Source organism: Malurus melanocephalus, unplaced genomic scaffold (assembly GCF_030028575.1).
Source record: "Malurus melanocephalus ecotype Western Australia unplaced genomic scaffold, MMel_1.1 scaffold_137, whole genome shotgun sequence".
Taxonomy (NCBI): domain Eukaryota; kingdom Metazoa; phylum Chordata; class Aves; order Passeriformes; family Maluridae; genus Malurus; species Malurus melanocephalus.
In genome coordinates, this window is record NW_026623369.1 from 398,364 (window position 1) to 417,041 (window position 18,678).

At 38.8% G+C, this 18,678-nt stretch overlaps 1 protein-coding gene and 1 long non-coding RNA gene across 9 annotated transcripts in view; both read left to right on the top strand.

Moving 5' to 3' along the window:
* PANK1 (pantothenate kinase 1) overlaps positions 1-10,576 on the top strand; it is a 41,053-nt gene extending 30,477 nt beyond the window's left edge. For 3 of the 8 annotated variants that reach the window (XM_057370954.1, XM_057370951.1, XM_057370953.1), the window contains 5 exons: positions 1,220-1,473; positions 2,956-3,132; positions 3,521-3,644; positions 8,081-8,206; positions 8,835-10,376. In XM_057370954.1, coding sequence (XP_057226937.1) covers positions 1,220-1,473; positions 2,956-3,132; positions 3,521-3,644; positions 8,081-8,206; positions 8,835-8,894 — 741 coding nt within the window. In that variant the 3' untranslated portion in view covers positions 8,895-10,376. Of the gene's footprint in view, positions 1-1,219; positions 1,474-2,955; positions 3,133-3,520; positions 3,645-8,080; positions 8,207-8,834 lie in introns of all 8 variants that reach the window. The other 5 variants (XM_057370949.1, XM_057370948.1, XM_057370952.1 and 2 more) reach the window with 3 other exon arrangements.
* A 425-nt stretch (positions 10,577-11,001) lies between these two features.
* LOC130576358 (uncharacterized) lies at positions 11,002-18,532 on the top strand. Its single transcript, XR_008965652.1, has 3 exons — positions 11,002-11,635; positions 17,098-17,200; positions 17,774-18,532. It is a non-coding gene; the product is annotated as an uncharacterized LOC130576358 (long non-coding RNA).
* The last annotated feature ends 146 nt before the right edge of the window (positions 18,533-18,678 follow it).

Below are 18,678 nucleotides of genomic sequence, written 5' to 3' on the forward strand. Positions count from 1 at the left end.
TAGAGCAAAGACTTTACAGRGGAGATTTAAATAGCTTAAAAGAATGTAACCTATTGGCCATGCCTGTTCCACAGAAATATCTTTCCTCTTTCTAGCGACTTAATATAGCTTCCAGAATTAAAAATAGGACATAGCTACCCACGTAAATCTTCTCCATTAGYTGTTATAAAAACATCCTGCAGTATGCAAATGTTGGAGAACCAGCTGTGTGCTGTGTAACTCCATTATACTCTGTTGCTTTTTTTTGTTAGAGAGTAGAGYTAGGCATGACCTGCTTTGCATGAATGAGGATGAAATGATCTCAGGATTTGGATGAGCAACTTCACAGGGTTTTTTGCCCTCTCCTTTACCTAAAAATGGAAAGGAGACTTTCCACAGTTGGTCAGTGTATCCTATTTTGAGAAAGGGATGTTACTTGTAATTCTAGTGAATAAAATGCTATGGCAAGTAGACATGTCTGTTAAAATACAGTCATGGTGTCCTGTGAGATCTCAGAGGGAATGTCCTTTGTGAGCTTTTGTTACTGGTTGACTGCCTTCTCTTAAAGTTGTATTCTGCTGCAGGCATGGGCCTGGCAGTCTTTTTTTCCGGATTTTTTTATACGGTTTTTCACCAAACRTAGGCGTTATGCCTCTGTTTTTCATGAGGAATTTTAAAGTGCTCATYGTAATTTAAAAAATAACCAGAATAACTGGTGGCATACTAAAAAAAAATTCCACTGTATATTTAATGCATATTAACATAGCATGTACATCTTAATGCTTCTATTGAAAATTTCATAAAATTGCTGGGACATGTAGTTGAATGATGAGCTAAAGTACTTTGCATCCTGAGAATGCTGCTGTATAGGCATATGTCAGATCCTGCCCAAAAGTTGCAGAACATAGCTCATTTTGGGCTGGAAATGATGGGAAAGAAATCCATTGCTTCAGAATATTGAGGRGAAGAAACACTTCCTGCTTGCAGARCCCAGAATGTCTCAAAGGCAAAGGACTAGATGGCATTACTGTGTAGCACTTCAGTGTTTTGGGATTACCTGTTGTCAGGCAGATAGTGAACTTTTATTTCAGGCTTCRTGCTTAGATCTTTGTACTGCTTAAATAGCATAATGTGTTACTTTTAAGGTGATCAAAGTGCTTCAGCAGAGCCTTTTGTCCTTCTCAGTGTTGTATTATACTAGGAAATGTGTGTTTATTAATTTCTTGTTGTTCTTTCACAGATGGCTGATCTACAGCTCTATAAAYTGGATGAATTGGACTGTTTGATCCAGGGCCTCCTTTACGTTGATTCTGTTGGTTTCAATGGCCAACCAGAGTGCTATTATTTTGAAAATCCTACAGATCCTGAACAGTGCCAGAAAAAGCCTTACTGCCTTGATAATCCATATCCTATGCTGCTGGTTAACATAGGCTCAGGGGTCAGCATCCTAGCTGTGTATTCCAAGGACAATTATAAAAGAGTTACAGGATCCAGGTAAATTTACTTTTGTTTCTTTTAAYTGTTTTCTTTTCTCCTTAGTAATTCAGCAGGTACAATTAGACAGCGTGATTGGTAGGTACAGCCCCAAATTGTTCTTGTCTTCCCATTTCTTTTAAAAGCCTATCAGTAGCAAGCCTGAAAATATCCTAGGATTCCTTCAGAGGGGGGGTCTACATCAGGGAAATCATTGATCTGCTCATTTTTTTCCCATTTCTTGCTGTGAATTACCAAAATAAAGCTATCCCAGCAAGTGAATGTTCTCTCCCCTGCATTCTGTTCTGTGGTGCATRGTACATATTAAAGTTTCTCCTGTATACTGCATATGACTTGCATATATGTCTTCTATTGCCTTCTCTAGGGCCTGTCTTTGCCACAGTGGTAGCCATGAGCTATTTTTCTATACACAGTACAGATGGGCACAAGCTCAATGGGACACATTGGATTTCTTGCAGTTCTGGGTCTTTTTCAAGCACAGACATTTTGGCATCTACAGACATGCTTCAAATCTTTTCCACTATCGAAGGAAAAACATGACTGCAGTGGGTTTTTGAGTTGTTATAGCCACTGTTCTGGTTGAAAGAGGTTTCTACTGTTCAAATACTGAGTATATTACAGTGATGTGAGATGTGTTCTGAAAAACTTAGCCAATAATCCAAGAGCACAGACTGAATGGTGTTCCTGTCTGACCTCYTGTGCTTTTTCATGAAGTGCAAGTGTGGTGTCTCAGTGGTGCTCTTGTTTGGAGTGGCTCCAGTCACTGCAAATAAGCTAAACTTTGTCAGTGGCCAAGAAAGAATGAGGAAGGGTGTAGAGGTTAGATGAASAGAAGTTAATCTCTGTAACACTGAGAAGTCCAAAGTAGAACTTTAACAGTTACCAACCTGTTATGAACAGTTAAATAATCCACGATAAATTTACCTAATAAGTACTATAGTTGACCCTTTACAGAATATTCAAGTGAGTGCTCGTTGTTCAGAGTTCCTGCAGGGAAAGAACATTTGGGGCTGATAACTAGTCTTGCTTTGAAAAGAACCAACCAGACTGCTTCTTGCTACTGGCTAGGAAGACAAGATCTGTCTCTGCTGCTGGCCCTGTTGAGATTTAGCTTTGTTCACAGTTCATTCTTCTATCCCTTATTTGAGTGTTCTGCTGGCTATTTATTCTTGTGCAGAAAACTTGTTAGAGTGCTACAAATAGCAGAGTGGAATCTGTGGTGTTGGATTGGACCTTACTCTTAGCTAACCCTTTAGTATTATTTCTCCTGTATCAGTATTAAAGACTCAAATCTAGTTAAGTTAAAACCACCCTGGATGACACTTRTGTTAAATAGAAACATAATATAGAGTGTTCACTCCTCTGAGGGAGGAGTTGCTGGATACAGTTGGCAGCTGTGTACAGCACATTGTGCATGGAGTCTGATGAGTTGTGGTAAAAGCGGGTTGAAGCTGCTGGTCTGAAAGGACTGTGCTTTTCCAGCCTTGGAGGAGGAACGTTCCTGGGCCTGTGCTGTTTGCTCACTGGCTGCGAGACGTTTGARGAAGCACTGGAAATGGCTGCGAAAGGAGACAGCACCAATGTGGATAAGCTGGTGAAGGATATTTATGGGGGAGACTATGAGCGGTTTGGCCTTCAAGGATCTGCTGTAGCGTCAAGGTATGTGTTTGTTGAGCTGTTTTTGAGGAGTCCCTTGGGACACTTGCTGTGCATGCTAAACTGAGTGCATAATCCCTGGACTATGCACTGTGTCCATGTGGAAATGTCACTCGATGTATCATGGAGTTTGTCCTTAGATCTCTCACCTACTTCTTGCTTCTTTTTTTTTTTTAACAGAGTAAGTAATGCCTGATGTGGTTTGTTTCCATTTTGATTACAGTTGTTTTGGAAGCGTCCTTACTCATTGTCCTGCCTTTCTAATGAGATCCCTTTTCACTTTTCATAAACGGATATCAAATCCAAGCAAAGCTTACTAAAYTATAAAATTTTAAGGGCTTTTATTACTCCTAAATATCTCATGTTAAAAGACATGATCTTCCTCACACAGCTTTGGTCATATGATGAGTAAAGAAAAGAGAGATTCCATCAGTAAAGAGGACTTGGCCAGAGCTACTTTGGTCACCATCACCAACAACATAGGTTCTATTGCTCGCATGTGCGCGTTGAATGAGGTAAGTTATTTACCTTGAGCTTAAAACCTTTAGAAACAGTGTAGTGAGATTATCAGGATGCAAAAATGCAAATTGCTGGTATAGTAWGTGTGTCACTGCCTTGGTCAATATGCATATATTTAATGGCATCTCATAACTCTTGTGGTTTGTTATGTGTCTGCTTTGATGCAAAGTGTAAGGCTGTTTGAGCTTCAAAGCTAGGGAAGAGGGGAGAAAAATTGACTGTAACGATCTTTTGAAGCATTGAGCTTCAGCCTGGAGTGTTCTGTTGTTCTCAAGCTGTATACATGGATATTAACATATTTGTAATACTAATTATTACTCTGTTACTTTGTAGTTATTTACAGATTTTACTATAGCATGACCGAATTTTTTTTTAATATTATTTTGCTTGGATTGTTTTCATATCAGGATGGGTTCAAATTGTGTAWTGTGTTAAGTGTTTGGATAGATGTAAGTTCCATTGCATTGTGACAGAAACTAGAAAAATGCAGTTCATTTTCCTTCCTCAAACTCTATCAGATGGTCATTACATTCTTTTCATTAGGCACGATAAATATGGATGGATTATGCCATCCATACACTACAACTTTGACCAGTTAAAAAAAGAACAAACACAAAAAAACCCCACCATAAACCCAAATATTTAGGCCCTTGTTTTTACCTGCAGGTTGCATCCTTTACCATTATGTGGTAACAATAAAATTTTATCCACTCTGAATGGACAGATAATTAATTTATCTATTTTTTAATACACAGGTGTTTTAGCTGCATAGCATTCTGATGGTAGAAGAAATTGCTACTTCTTTTATATTTTTAATTATCAAAACACACACAGAACCAAAAAAGTGCCAACAAAACAAACCCAAGAAACTCACCAAACTGCCATCTAATTACTTAGATAATTAAAATATAAAAGATAAAAAGACTTGTCTTTTTATGGTTCTAATTTTAAGATTTAATTATTAGATCTTCATACAGTATTCAGAATGTGGTTGTCCAATGAATTTTATATGGTAGCATATTCATAAATTTTGTGTTCAGTTCCTTTACTAACAATTCATAATATTTTTGTGAGCATGGAACTCATTCCTAAGRAACCATCAACAGTCCCTCCACAGTATTGTCTTAAAGTGGCTAATTTGGAGCCTGCTATTGTGTCTGTGTAATCAAGAGTCTCTGTCTTTCCCCTTTCAGTTGTGTCATTTCACTTTTTAAATTGGAACTTTATCTGGCATTTTTTSCTCAGTCACGAGATATAAGTCTCTTCAGCATTGCTGTTTGTTTTTTATTCTCTTTTGATTTTCTATGCCACTGTTATGTTTGTTGCTCATATTCCTCTCTAGAGCACTTTTAAAGTATATTGAACAGCACAAGGTGTAGTGTATGTCCCTATCCAATACCACTGATAATCTTCCTTCATTGTGAAAAGTGGCCACAGACATTTTTTTTCATGTCAATTTGACTCTTTCAGTCAGGATGATTCTCTTTCAGTGTTCTCTTTGCTTTCAGCTTCTTTACAGTGTTGCCTTGTGGCATGGAGTTCAAGCAGCATTGTACAGGGCTATCAAAGCATGGAGAGTTGCAGCAGGGAGCCACATGCGGGGCATTCAGAGGAGGAAATAGGCTACTAATGAAACTAATGCTTCTGAGTCATTGTGAAAAAGTTCCTAACATCTTTGTTCTGTGGTCAGGCTTGTTTAGAATCTGGATGTGAGCCATAGAATTTTGTGGAGGAATGTGGATTGATGTGTTAAATATTCTTCATTTTAGTGTCTTGAAGTAGAATTTCTCCAACACTTGAAGTAAATTATTTTGTCATTTTAGAGAATGAAAATTTCATTTAGTTGCTTTGCATACTATTAAAAAGAAAAATCAAACATGCAGTATCATTTCAAGTAAGATAATCTTCAGATAGCTTGCTCTTGRGGAAGAAAAAACTAATGCTATCATTCCGCTAAATAATCTAGACACCTAAATAGCCTTTGGGAGACATGGCTCTGACTTACAGCAAGCTTGATGAATCAAATCCCCAAATAAGAGCTTAATAAACAGTTGAATATGATATTCTTTTGTGGATCTTGTATGTATTAGATTARGGTTATGGTAAAGCTCACTTTTAGGTTGACAGAATCAATTTATGCCCTGAAGCATGACTTTTGATAGGTTTTTCCCAATGATTGCAGCTTTAATATTGTGTTGAAAATGACTTACATATGTGCAGGAAAAAAATGAGGCTGGGGAATAAATGAAATATTCTGTGTGCAAAACTTCAAAGCAAATTTGCTTGCRCAAAGTTGGCAATGGGGTAGAAAAATTCCATAGTCTGGAACCATTTGGCCACAGACCCTTTGAAATGGTCTGTCCTAGGCACAGCAGAACTGCATAAAAGAAACCAATCTCCTGGTTTATACTTTTCTTACTTGCAGAACATATAAGTTGCATCTGAACAAACTGCCTTGCAAAAATATGTGCAGGGTTTTTTACTGTTTTATTGGTAAAGATTTCCCTATTCAATTATATTGGCAAATACATGAATATACTACATTGAAGCTGTACTATAGCTTTCTGCTGCAGGGTAGTTGAACAATTTAACAAGACCCCACAGAGTTAGAGAGTGYGTGTCTTCTTCAGGATGTTGTAATTTGATTACTTTAAGCAAGCATGTCACCACCATCTCATCAATTTAAGATTTCTGTCTTTCAGCTATGAAAGTTTCAGCAGAGAACTATTTAAAAGCAAATTGACAAGACTATCTTAAGAGTAGCATTTTGACTTCTGAAAAATGTTAACTTAGTTCAGAAAATCTAGGAAGCTATATATTAATACAATTTTTAACCTTATCAGCTCAAGGAAATGTTGGGAAATCAAATTTGTATGTTGATATACACTCTCTTATTCTAGTAGATATGATTAGTATTTTTAGATTCAAAATTTACAGTAATTTTTATATTCTGTGTTCGATATTCTGTTAACAGTAGCTTTYCTTTTTTCACTCAGAAAAAATGATATGCATGTAAAATTGAAATGTGGATTTTAATCAATGTTATGGTATGGCATTACAGGAAATCAATTAGTTGAATATTTGTCCCTCCTTTGTCAGAAGTTACTTCAGAGGCAAAACTGCCTTATCCAAGGATGCAAGGTGCTCTTGGCCATGTTCCATAGCAGCCTTTTGAAATTTAAGAGGTTCTTGTTTTCAGTCAGAAGTTCCTAGGAATGAGTGTGCATACMTGCTGATGTGACTGCAGAGTCTAAGGAGATAGATGACTGAAGCTGAATGATTTCAATGAAGTTTGTTTTGCTGTGTTTGCTTTGAGGGCAGTCAGATGTGTCGCTCAGTCAATGGGGACCGGGTGGATGAGGATCAGCTCTCCCCAGTGCTGAGTGTTCCAGTGAGGATGTTCCTGTGGAGTGTCACAGTCCTRGACACGGCAGAGCTGTGGCTGTAGCACAGTAATTGCTGCACAGCCAGGTTTTGGGCACTGCAGAGCTGGATGAATGAATGAATTCTAGTCCCTGTGCAGCTTTTCTGGCAATTTTCTGCAGAAAACTCTTGAAGATACACTTCTAGGGCTCTTCAGGACTCCTGTAAAAAACTTTGGTCTCCAGGATTTGGCCTCCTGCTGAATCTTCTAGAYCAATTCTAGTGTATGGTAAACATGATCTGGTATACCAGTGTAAAATGCCAGTGCAGTTTTGTTCCTAACAGGCAGAGCTGGGCTTGGTAAGATAGTTATGGGCATTGTTTAAACACCACGCAGAGCTGCTGCTCACTGCAGCCATGTAGCTACGTGTAAGGAGAGTCTGTGGCTTTCTCATTGGCAGCCTAGTGCTGATGGTTAAAAAAAATCTTAATTTCCTGAATGAAAACTGAGTTCAGATGAGCTTTGAAACAAAGGAATGCCATACATGTCAAGTATTGTTGGCCCGATTTCACTTGCTTTTTGAAAATGGAATCACAGTCCTGATAATAGATAATGAAAGATGCTTCTTCTATCTCTAATGTAATCCTTCAAAGGAGTTCTCCATCTGGATTTAATAATGAGAGTCATCTTTGGAAAGCTGATTCATTTAACATGCAGGGGGGGGCAAAGATGTCTTCAGTGCAGCCACATATAATTAAAATAAGGAAACACCAGCAGCAAAACTCTCCTGATCTGACTCATGTTGGGAAGGTCCTCAGCTTTTAAGCAAATACTGATTATCTCTGATAATAGCCTCTCACTGACTTTTGAATAAAACTCTGCACCACCCTACCCTTGTCTCTTACTTAGCTGTCAGTAATTGCAATAATTTTTGACTTTTCAATCTGAAGAATTTAACCCAAAATTCCTATTTAACTTTGTAATAGAGGCAGAGGTACATGTTGAATGAAGTAAATAATTTAGCTAAATATAATTTTTCTGGTCTGTTTTTCAAATTCAATTTTGCAGAACATTGACAAGGTGGTGTTTGTTGGCAACTTTCTCAGAATTAATATGATTTCTATGAAGGTGTTAGCATATGCTATGGATTATTGGTCCAAGGGACAGCTAAAGGCTCTGTTTTTGGAACATGAGGTAAGGAAATATATGTTGAACTTACTCCTATTTGAAAGTACGAAACTCTTGTAGTTCTTTATTTGGTGAACTTCAAAAGGGAGATATGCCATTGCTTTGATATTGAATGCACAGGCTAAGTTCTGTATAAATGCTCTTTAGTTTACAAATTCATTTGAAAATACTGCTTGTTAACTCCTTGGTTTGATCACTAATCTTGTGGTATGTGTGGTTAAACATTGCCCGTTTCTTATTTTCGCTTTCTGACCCTGATATCAACAATGTTTTTTTTGTGTGGTCTGGTATATGAAAACCTCAAGTATAATTGGTTTTTGTAAGCTTCATTTTGAGGTGTATGCCAGATGGACAGGCTCATAATAAAAACTGCCCTGCCAGAGTATGGTACAATTATTATGGTTCTGTAAAGGTTTTTTTTTACAATTTTGGAGAACTATGTATGACTTTTTCAGTATCAGGCCCTGTTTTCTACCTGAAGATGATCTTATTAAATCATAATTCAGATAGAGCAAATATTTGGCAGGACTRATCTTCTTTTAGTTGCCTTAACAGAACTGAAAACTTTGTGTTCATACTTCTGTTTTATTTTGGAATTTGATTAGTTTTGGTTTGCTTTTGCCTTTTTTCAAAGGGTTATTTTGGAGCTGTTGGGGCTCTCCTAGAAATGCTTAAAATGACAGATGATCAGTGATGAAGCTGTGTGAAGAGATTCCTACTGCAGATGCTGCTGAATAAGAGTGAAAGCCACTACAAGGATGGAAATGAAGCCATTATGGTAGTTCTACCTGCTGGATTTGTAAATAATTTAAAATCCTTTTAGCTGATCTTTAATTTCTGGGTTTTGACCTTATACTTCAGAATTCATACTGGGAATTACAAGATTTTTTTTCTCTACACTGTATTTTTTAGGGGAAAAATGTGCAAAGTGGCCAAACATACAGATTTTATGGATTTATTTTAAAAAATGGATACTGTTTAATGTAGGACTGGTGACATGAGGCATCTGCTTTTCTTCTGGGGTTTACTGATTAGTGTGGTAATTTTAACTTCATTTAGTAATCACTCTAGGAGATTTTTTATCTTATTTTCATGACGTTTCATGATTTGTTCTTGGTTTCAAATGAAACTACAAAGCTGATGCATTTTACTGTGAAAACTAGTCATTGATTTTCTTGCCTTTCCTTATTAGATGAGACACTTTTATTTAACATACCACTGCCCCCCCMAAAAAAATAAATTTGCAAACATTCTGTGGCTGAGTGAGTTTCTTCGAAGGATGTGAGGAAGCTTGGCAATAGCAGGGGGTTTAAGACTAATTTTTCAGTAGTCATGAATTGCAACAGGAAGAGACTGCCAACTGGTTTTGCAGGACTGATTCTTCTCTAATAAAAATTTTAAACAAGATATGAACTAAAACTTTAATTATTCAATTAACACTAAAATGAAAATATGTGTTGAAAACCTCTGATCTACATGAGGAGTTCTGTAGCAGAAATGCTATTTATATGGTAYACACTTGGCATTAGATGGCAAAGGCAGATTGTTTTCACTTACTTTGCTGTAGTCTGCAAGTTTTAACTTAATGGAAAAGAACTGATAACAGCATTATTAAAAGCCCAATTACTAAAATCAGAAAAATAACAATTAAAGCATTTTCTGCTTTTAMACTAGTGTTTACTTTCCCTCCAGGACACTTAAATTTGAATGTTTATTCCAAGACAGTATTTTCTACTTTTCTGACCTGTGGACCTCTCTAGATTTTTTTTCCAATATGAATTGAGATCCTTTTGAAATCTGTGTACTTAGGCTCCTGCAGGGCTYGTATGAACTTGCTGTCCTTGGACACCTTGAGGGCTTACAAATGAGAGGCTGAGAAACAGTTCATAAATTTGTTCATGTTGCAAGACTGTATTTGATGTCACATAATGTAAATGACTTATCAGAGGGACAGTATAAAATTCAGTGTATTTTTGGAAAGGGGTTTATTTCACCTTTTAAAGTCATTAACTTCCATATCTCCCAAATGTTAAGAAATGGTAATATTAACTGAAGTGTTAATTTGTCTGATGGAAATAAAGACCACTACTGTTTTGACAGTTTTMATGTATCTGTGGAATTCATTTCTTGAAAGTAATGATGTGACATACATARCACATCTTTTTGTGATATACATGGCTACTTATTTCCATGATAATAAGTTTGGTTCTTGACATGYTTTTCTTCTTCATTAAAAAGCTTTGGTGTTTTGAAGCCTTTTTCTTGCTCAAAGTTGACTTTGAAGAACTGTAAACCAAAAGATGACATGATGAGATGATTTATTATTAGTTGAAGTTATATTTTCTGTAATATCGAACTTGAGCTAAGTACAGATGGTTCTGCTCAGTGCCTCTATTTTTTTTAATAAAGAAAAGAAAACTTTGATTAAGGTTATTGGCTAACTTTTACCTGCGCATAAAGATTGATTTGTACATTATTTCGGTTTTAAGGAAGACTTCATAATCTTAAGAGGTAACTGCACTTCTTGTGATGATCAGTAGAGGGAAGCACGACATCGACCGTGTAATTGCTTGGTTTRTTACAGAGAAAGATCCCGTCTTTTCCTCCATTGTCTGTTTTTGAAGGAAACTTTATATGGGAATGTCTGTTGCCTAGGTGTTCTTGCATTCTTTGCATTTAGACACGTGTGAGGGAAGACTATAGTGTTGAGTAAACAAATATGAAATAGCAGTTCTTTTAAGATTAAAATCCTCTACTGTTAAAAAAAAAAGACCCAACAAAATCCCCCCCACCCCAAAAAAAGAAAARGCCCAAAAAAAAMCAAACAAAAACTTCRCCAAAAACAAACAAAAGAATCCTAGCAAGCAATGCAGAGATATATATAAGGACTTTGAAGATGCACAAATTGAGGCTKTGTGGTTAAAGAAGAAAAGCACAATCCTGGTAGCCCTGAAGTTAGCTGTGAGATTCTAGGGATTGCCAGGTAAGTTGATAAGAACAGCAGTTCTAACAGAAGCACAAAAGAAAACTTCAACTTAAAAATGCTGGTTTGTTATTTAAAATGCTTAATCGGTGAATTGCTGTGGTTAAAAGAATGATTAGAAAGTACTCTGAGTTGTATACTACATAAATGAGAGATTGGGAAAAGTTAGCAGACTAAATTAATAGGGTAGAGAGTTTTGGAAAGTTACAAAGTAGGAGAAACTACAGGAATATGACATTGTAAGTTCAATTCTTCCTTTCCTGAAGGAGAAAAGCTTACTGCAAAACTATTTCTTTGTTTCCTTGAAATCTAGAGTTGACTACTTTTTTTCTGTCCCCTCCAGTACCATCATATGAATTTGCTAGTTCTATAACTTGCTTCTTTATTTTCAGACTTTGCCTGCCTCCACTAAGCCCAGCTCTTGTGTTCCTCCTCCATGTTCCATAATTAAGGTAATGGATGARTGACAGTGTGATTGATTTCTAGCACTGTTACAGTATTTTTGCCATAAGGGAGCACTTTGGAGCATTTCTAAGGGTGTTGCTCTTGTMTTGAATTTTTCTGATTGTATTTGGTGTCCAGTTGCTGCCTACAGTTGAAAGGGGTTCTCCACAGTGCCCTMCTTCACCATCCAGAGGTACCTAAAGAGTCTGAGAGTATTATTGATAACTAGAAATACCCAGATTCTTGGAAAGTGTGAGGTTAAAGAAGCAGACTTTCCTAAGGGAGATGAGTGAGATTCAGTATGCATTGAAAATACTTGTTTTGGTATAAACTAAAGAGATCTTCTAACAGGTCAAGCTTTGTTAATCTAGTTTCTGTTTCTGAAACSTGGTAAGGGAATTACTTAGGTAAGTTGAAGCAGAACGAGTCGGACTCATGGCTCTCAATTGTCATGGCTTGTGCCAAGATCTCTTCATTTGGACTTGACACTTGTTCTTGAATCACATGTTGCTCGGTTCGTTCTCCCCACCACCACCAAGAAATCCCGATTTTTAATGCTTTTGACAGAAAGTCTAATTGGGGTCCCTAGGAAGGAGACTCTGTATTTTAAAGCTTTTTGGACTGAAGCATTGTGAGAATCTCTAGTGCTGGATGAAGAGTTGAGAGGATAACTAAGAGTTTTTATTTAATCAGATTTGATAGAGAAGGCTAGCAAAGGGTACACGGGGGGGCAGTACAAGAATCTGACATTTAGGACAAATGGGGTGCTTGCAGTTCATTCCAACCTCAGCAAAGCTGTCCTGGTGTTTCACTGTTATCAGCACTTCTGTTCCCATTAGACTGTCACAAGATACTTGCAAGTGATTTTTGGCAGGACACAGCAGAACTTTAGAGATGGGAGAGCCATATGGGGTTGAACTGATGACAAAATAAACATACATGATTGTTTCCAGTCGGATGAGGAGTTCTACTAGGTTCTGGTTTTAAAGTGCAAGGTGTCTTTGAATTTGGGATTAAATAAAATACAGGCTATGCAAAACCCCAGTCTGCTTTGTGTCTTGCTACCTCTTGGTACTGGGAATGAGGGAGGGTAAACAACATGAAAAGGCATCATGTTTTATAAAACAATGTCATTSCCTGTTCTTAAGTGGTTTTGCTTGTTTTGTTGTGATGATCACTTCCACCTTCAGAAGTGTCTTTACAAGCTGACAACTTTGTAGTTTCCCAGGTTTTTGGGTGGGTGATCCATTCATCTCTTCAAATTTTAAAGTTTGAGTGAACCTGGGCATTTAATACAAAGCAGAAGTTGCCGTTTAGCAAATGCTGATGTACCAAAGCAGCCTTGGCAGTGCRTGTACAGAGCTGAGTTTACCCCCATTACCCACATTTCCATTTATGCCCATCCATGAGGATGGGTGAGGCCTCCGCTAACCACGTTAGCACTTTCTCATATAATATATTAGAATTTTTTTTCCCCAAATGGCCTGCTTTATTGGATTTGAAATCTTTTATAAGACGAACTTTTCCTTGCAAGGGAATACACATTTTCTGCTGCATTCTTGAAAGCATCAAGGAACAATGCTTAGAGCAAGACAGTCTCATCATGGGCAGACACTGGTTTGATAATGCATTTTGTCACAACAGAACATCTGTGCTTCAAGCAACAAGATGGTGAGGCCACTGGTATGCTGGGACTTGTTCAGGGGATTTGTTTTGCATTAACAGATTTGCAAATTGCACAAAAATAAAACAGCTGGTCTCAGCTTATAGGAGTTTCTAATGCAGATGCTAGGTTGGGTGGAAGTGGAAATGTGTGTGTTTCAGTGAGGATGAAGAAAKGAATGTCTCRAGCCCATAGGAAAGACATKATGATCAAAATGCTCTTTSCTACCAGGTTTTATAACTCATAACTGCATCAGCTGGGAGACTGCAATCAAAATATTCTCATGTAAGGCAGTAAATCATTACCAACCTGCAGATGTTACAGTCAGCTGGGATAGCAGCGTTGTTTTCTGCTCTGCTGCATCTGCCCCTCTGTCCTCCCACTGCAGTCACCCCACTGACATCCTGCTTGTCAGCAKGAGGTGGTGGAGGCAGCACAGCAAATGTGATAGATTTCACCTGGAGATAAGWATAAAAACTTATTATTGGAATTGGTTTGAATAGTGAGAACAATCTCTTGTTTTGAAAATTGTTCTTACACTTTTTATGTTTTTTTAATTAACTATAAGATTATGCCTATTAATAAAAAACCCTAAATGAATAAATGAATTGAGCATTTTCAAAGRTGGCTGGTTAAATGAATCACAAAGTGCTGAGTGTTCTTTAAAAAAAAAATTAGTTCCTTTTAGTAGAATTGTTTTGGTTTTTTGAGCAACCTCACCCCTACTGCTATTTGATTTGAATAAGTAAACAAAAACATGCTGTTCCTATGTCCTAAGCATGGAGCATGCTGTTACCCAGCTAGCTTTCAGCATATTGCACTTGGCTACAAAAGGCTGTGCACAAAAAAATCCAGAAATATTTACAAGGTAAGCCAAAAACACTCCCAAATTTCCCAGTGTTTGTCACTTCTGTTTTAGCTTAGAAAGCAAGTTTTAGGATATAGGAGGTCTGTAGACTTCTCTGCAGCAGATTTGCCTGTGCAGTGTAGCAGCCCCCAGGCATCACTGGTTTGTCTCTTTGGAGGGGAAAAAGCAGTGCAAGGGAAGCTAAAGCTGCTTCCTGGTGATGGCTGCAGGCTGACCCATGGCACACTCAGTTGCCCTGGTACAGGTGGGGCAGAAAGCTTTCAGGAGCTGAATTTCTCTCACCGCATTAAAAAAAAAAATTTAAAAAATTTAAAAAAAAATTTAAGCAGAAAAGGCACCCAACCCTGCAGACTAATTCACCTTTTTCTCGTGGGAAGAATCATAGGTCAGCTTAGTTTTAGTCAAGARGACTTCTTTTTTCAATTTCTGATCTTTTTCTCCTCAATTTGGAGCTTGATTTTTTTAAGGTGCCATGCAACATATCTCTCTGTTGCAGCTCTCCTACCTGAAAGGGTTATAAAATTGTCTTTGTGAGGTTTTTGTGAACATCTGGTTCACAGCATTATAGGAATTTGCCTGAAGTTTCATTTAATGTACGTTACTATAGAGTTCTAAGATACCAACTCTGGAATTTTAAGTTCCTTTATCAGACTGGGAGCAGAAGGGCTGTTGCTGATACCACTCTGTGGAGTCCATTGACTACGGGCACAAGGCACCACAGAAGTTTGTCTGTTGTGTGTGTAGAGGTTAGGCAATTGAAATATCTTTATTCWTAAAAGTATGAGAACTGGCTCTTCCTTTTCTAACCTTTTTGCCGTTCAGACCCATTGGAGGACAGAAGGTGACTTAGAGTCAGTTCCCTTTCAGTCCCTGTCCATTCCACTGCCCCTGCTGTGCAATGATTGGCAACTCAGGAACAGGAATTTTGGGACATACACAAAAACAATAAACACTTCAGTAAAACACTGTTCAGGCTGGAAGTAGAAATGCGTTGGTKTAGTTTGTGTCACAAAGCTAGCAGCACGAGCCTGAGGAATGGAAGGAAGGATAACACTGCTGCCCTGTGGGGAGAGGGAACAGAGCCCTGGCAGTGCTGGGGCAGCAGCCTGACTGATTCCGAAATGCCAGGCCATGGATAATCAATGCTGTAATATTTACCACAATATTGTGCTACTCAGAGCAGGTAGTTTCTGATGGACTTTTAGCTGGCTCTGGTTTAGGCCTCTGTAMATGCTTAACTCAGAGAGAAAGAATCAAGCAAATGGGGGAAAAAGATGTTGCACCAAGCACAGGGTGGAAAAAGAATTATCTGTAAGATTCTGTGTTGCATAAGTGCCCCTGGAACTAATCTGGTACATCTCCAAATAAAACACAAATCTTTGATGCTTGTAGCTTACTCTGTGGAATGACAATAGTTTCTGTGTTTGTTAACTCTGCAAATGTTTGCTGTAGATAGTATCAATGGGAATATTTTATTTAAAGGAGTGTATTTAAGTTTAAACCAAAGAAACTTTCCCTCCAGCCTGTGAACACAACAAATACAATTATGTAGTAAAAAYTGAATCGAAAGCAGTCCTAGGTGCATTTTACAGGTGAGCTGGAGCAAAAGAATGTCCAGAGGCACAGTTTACCCTGGGCTGGGTGAGGAACTCTCYCTGAAAGACCCAGCAGTCAGCAAACACCAGCCAGAGTTTTGTCTGAGGTACAGCAAATTACACAGAGTTTCTGTGTACAGACAAATTTTGTTGAACGGTGTTTCCATAGGACGTTTGTAGCGATGAATCTCTGTTTTCCAGTAAAAARTTGTTGCACTTGCTAGCTGGAATGTGGATCTTTATAAAATACACACATATAAATGTGTCCAGAAATCTTACAGTGTGTGCTCGGACCAAGGACTTCCATGACATGCAGATAAAGAGAAGCAAGGCAGGAGATTTGAAATGTGGAAGTTTGTAATCCGTAAAAAGAAATGAATCATCCTCTTGTTCGACTAATGCAAAGTATTGATCTGCCTACACTTATTTATATCAAGAAAGAGAGGATATTTCTGCTAAAATTTCCCAATATTCTGGAAGATGATGCACTCAATAGGTAGCAAGACAAACCCTCATCTAGTTTTGAGTGTCTTTAGAAACTGCCTGGTTTTAAATKCATTTTTTGGTCTGATGCCGTATGACGGTCTTATGTTCCAGGAATTGCTAATGTCCATGAAAAAGTGAGGAGACCATGAAATAGAAAAAAAAAAGGGGGATGTAATTATTATCCCAGGTTACATATATGACTTACACAGCCATATATTTTTGGAAATTCATCATAGTCTTTTGTATGTCAATAAGATAAAAAAATCTTGTATGCCAATAAGAAACAGCTTTCCTTCTCCTCCAGAAAGGAGCCTCTGCTCCCAAGTGGTGGGTATTTYACCTTCTTGCCTTGCAGTTGGCAAAATTTGGACTCTAGCTGCTGAGAGGAGGCTGAAGGAACCATAGGGWCTTAGAGTTTCCCCAGTCTTTGGCTTAATGTTTTAGAGATTTTGGGGAAGCTGTGTTCCCTCAGTTATAGGATGTCAAATGTTAGTGACCAGGTTACTCTGAGCAYGCCATTGCAGCGTGACCCTGGACTGCTGCCTGGCTGTGACAGGGAGAAAAGAGGGCAGTGCAAGGAGGATAGTGAGGTTTTCTGTTTCCAACACATATTTGTGTATAAAGGTTCAATTTATGAACATTCATTGTGTAGGAAGGCGSTTCATCAACTGTAGCATGGCAACCATCCTCCAAACTGTAAAAAACATTTCTTTTACCTGTTGAATTCTATAGTATTATGCTTTCTGTTTATTTTTGAGGTTTGTAAAGTTTGGAAAAGTGTTATGGTATTACTCTTGTTTGCACAGGAACAAAACCAAAACAAGCCCTTCCCCAACTGTGTTTTCTTTGCCTGGTCAGGCACTCCAGGTGAGGGCAGGTGCTTCTTTCATATCTCGATTGCAGCTCCAGAGGAAGCAACATGCATAGTCCAGCAACTCTGGAAGGATTAAGGCCATCACTGGTGAGTTCTATTGTGTTGCTTGTCCAATTGGTAATTTTTCWGCTGTCAGCAGTTGAAACTTGCATGAGAAAAATTCGTGACAAAGGGAAACCAGTCACGAATGTGTAAAATGTGTTTGTAACCAAAMCCCTCATATTGCTATTACTGTTAGAGTTTTGATCCAAGGACCAAATTAAGTCATGCATTTTGTTTTGGCAATATCTAGCTTCTGATAGTTAAGCACTTAAAATGAATTTATACAAAATTAAATAGCACAAGTTTTGGTTGCCCACATGCATGGTGGGGAAAACCTAGCCCCTTTTATCTTGAACTGCTGTGGGCCACACACCACAGGAGGGAGTTGTACTTGTGTTAGAAAGATTTGCAGAGGTGGTGTGGGCTGCCCAGCGTGCAGCTTCATCCCACAGGGTGCAGATGGAGGGGAAAGAYCATTCTCTTAATTGTCTTGTGCTGCTATGTGGCATAGAGTGGCTCTAGTGTGAACTTCACCTAGAAAGAGAGTATTTTCTGATTTATAATCGACCCTGAAGCTGCCATGCTTACCCAAATCATGTGCACTGCCTTACCTTGAAGGATTTTGAATTTATCCTGAAGACCAGCGGAGCAAACACSTCCCTGCCACCCTGCAAGGGCTCTGCTTGCACACCCCTGGGAGCTTTGCACTTGATCTTTATAGCAGCACTGAAAGGCAGCAAGGTCCTGGGGAAAGAGGAGGATCAAGCAGCTCTTGTCTGGGAACCAGAAGGGTAAGAAAAGATCCCATTTTATCTTTGTTCTCATGGAAAGTGTCACAGGATGTTTAATGTCCTTTCTGAGCAAAGACCTGCTGTTTTCCAGATCTTGCCCGAAAACACATGCAGTATTCAGCAGGCCACTTAGTTTATCTTTCTTGGATAAACAGAAGGCTGCTGGAATTTGAAACGTGTTCCAAGAGTCTAGGGTCCAAAACTGCATGAGGTTTTCCCCTCGTCTGGGSTTTTGAATTGAGTTTGAAAACTTAAAGACTACCAAACAACAGCACGATTCCTAACGGGCATGAAGGGCTGGTGTATGTAACAGAGTTCTGGTGTTTTTTCCACTCTTGAGTGTTGCCTGACTTTGGAACCGCTTAAAAATATCTTACGAAATGCCTGAGAGCACTGATCCACAAATCCTGGTACTGACTTTGCCTCGACGGGAAGAAAAAAAAAAATCTCTCTTAATGCGACGAAAGCTCCCGTGGCACTGCTGAGACGCACTTTTCCGTGTTGGTGAAGGCACCACGAAGGAGAGACGCGGACTCCCTCCGATCCAGCCTGACGGAGCCGGGCGAGGGGCAGCCAGGTGGGCGAGCAGGGCGGCCGGGCTAATTCCAGCGGGGAGGGGGCTGAGCCCAACCCGAGCCGCTCCTCTCCCGTGCCGGGGCCGCGGTTACGGCCGCGCTGGCGGGGCGGGCACAGCCGGACCCACCCCGGGCCACGGAGCCACCGCCCCCGCGG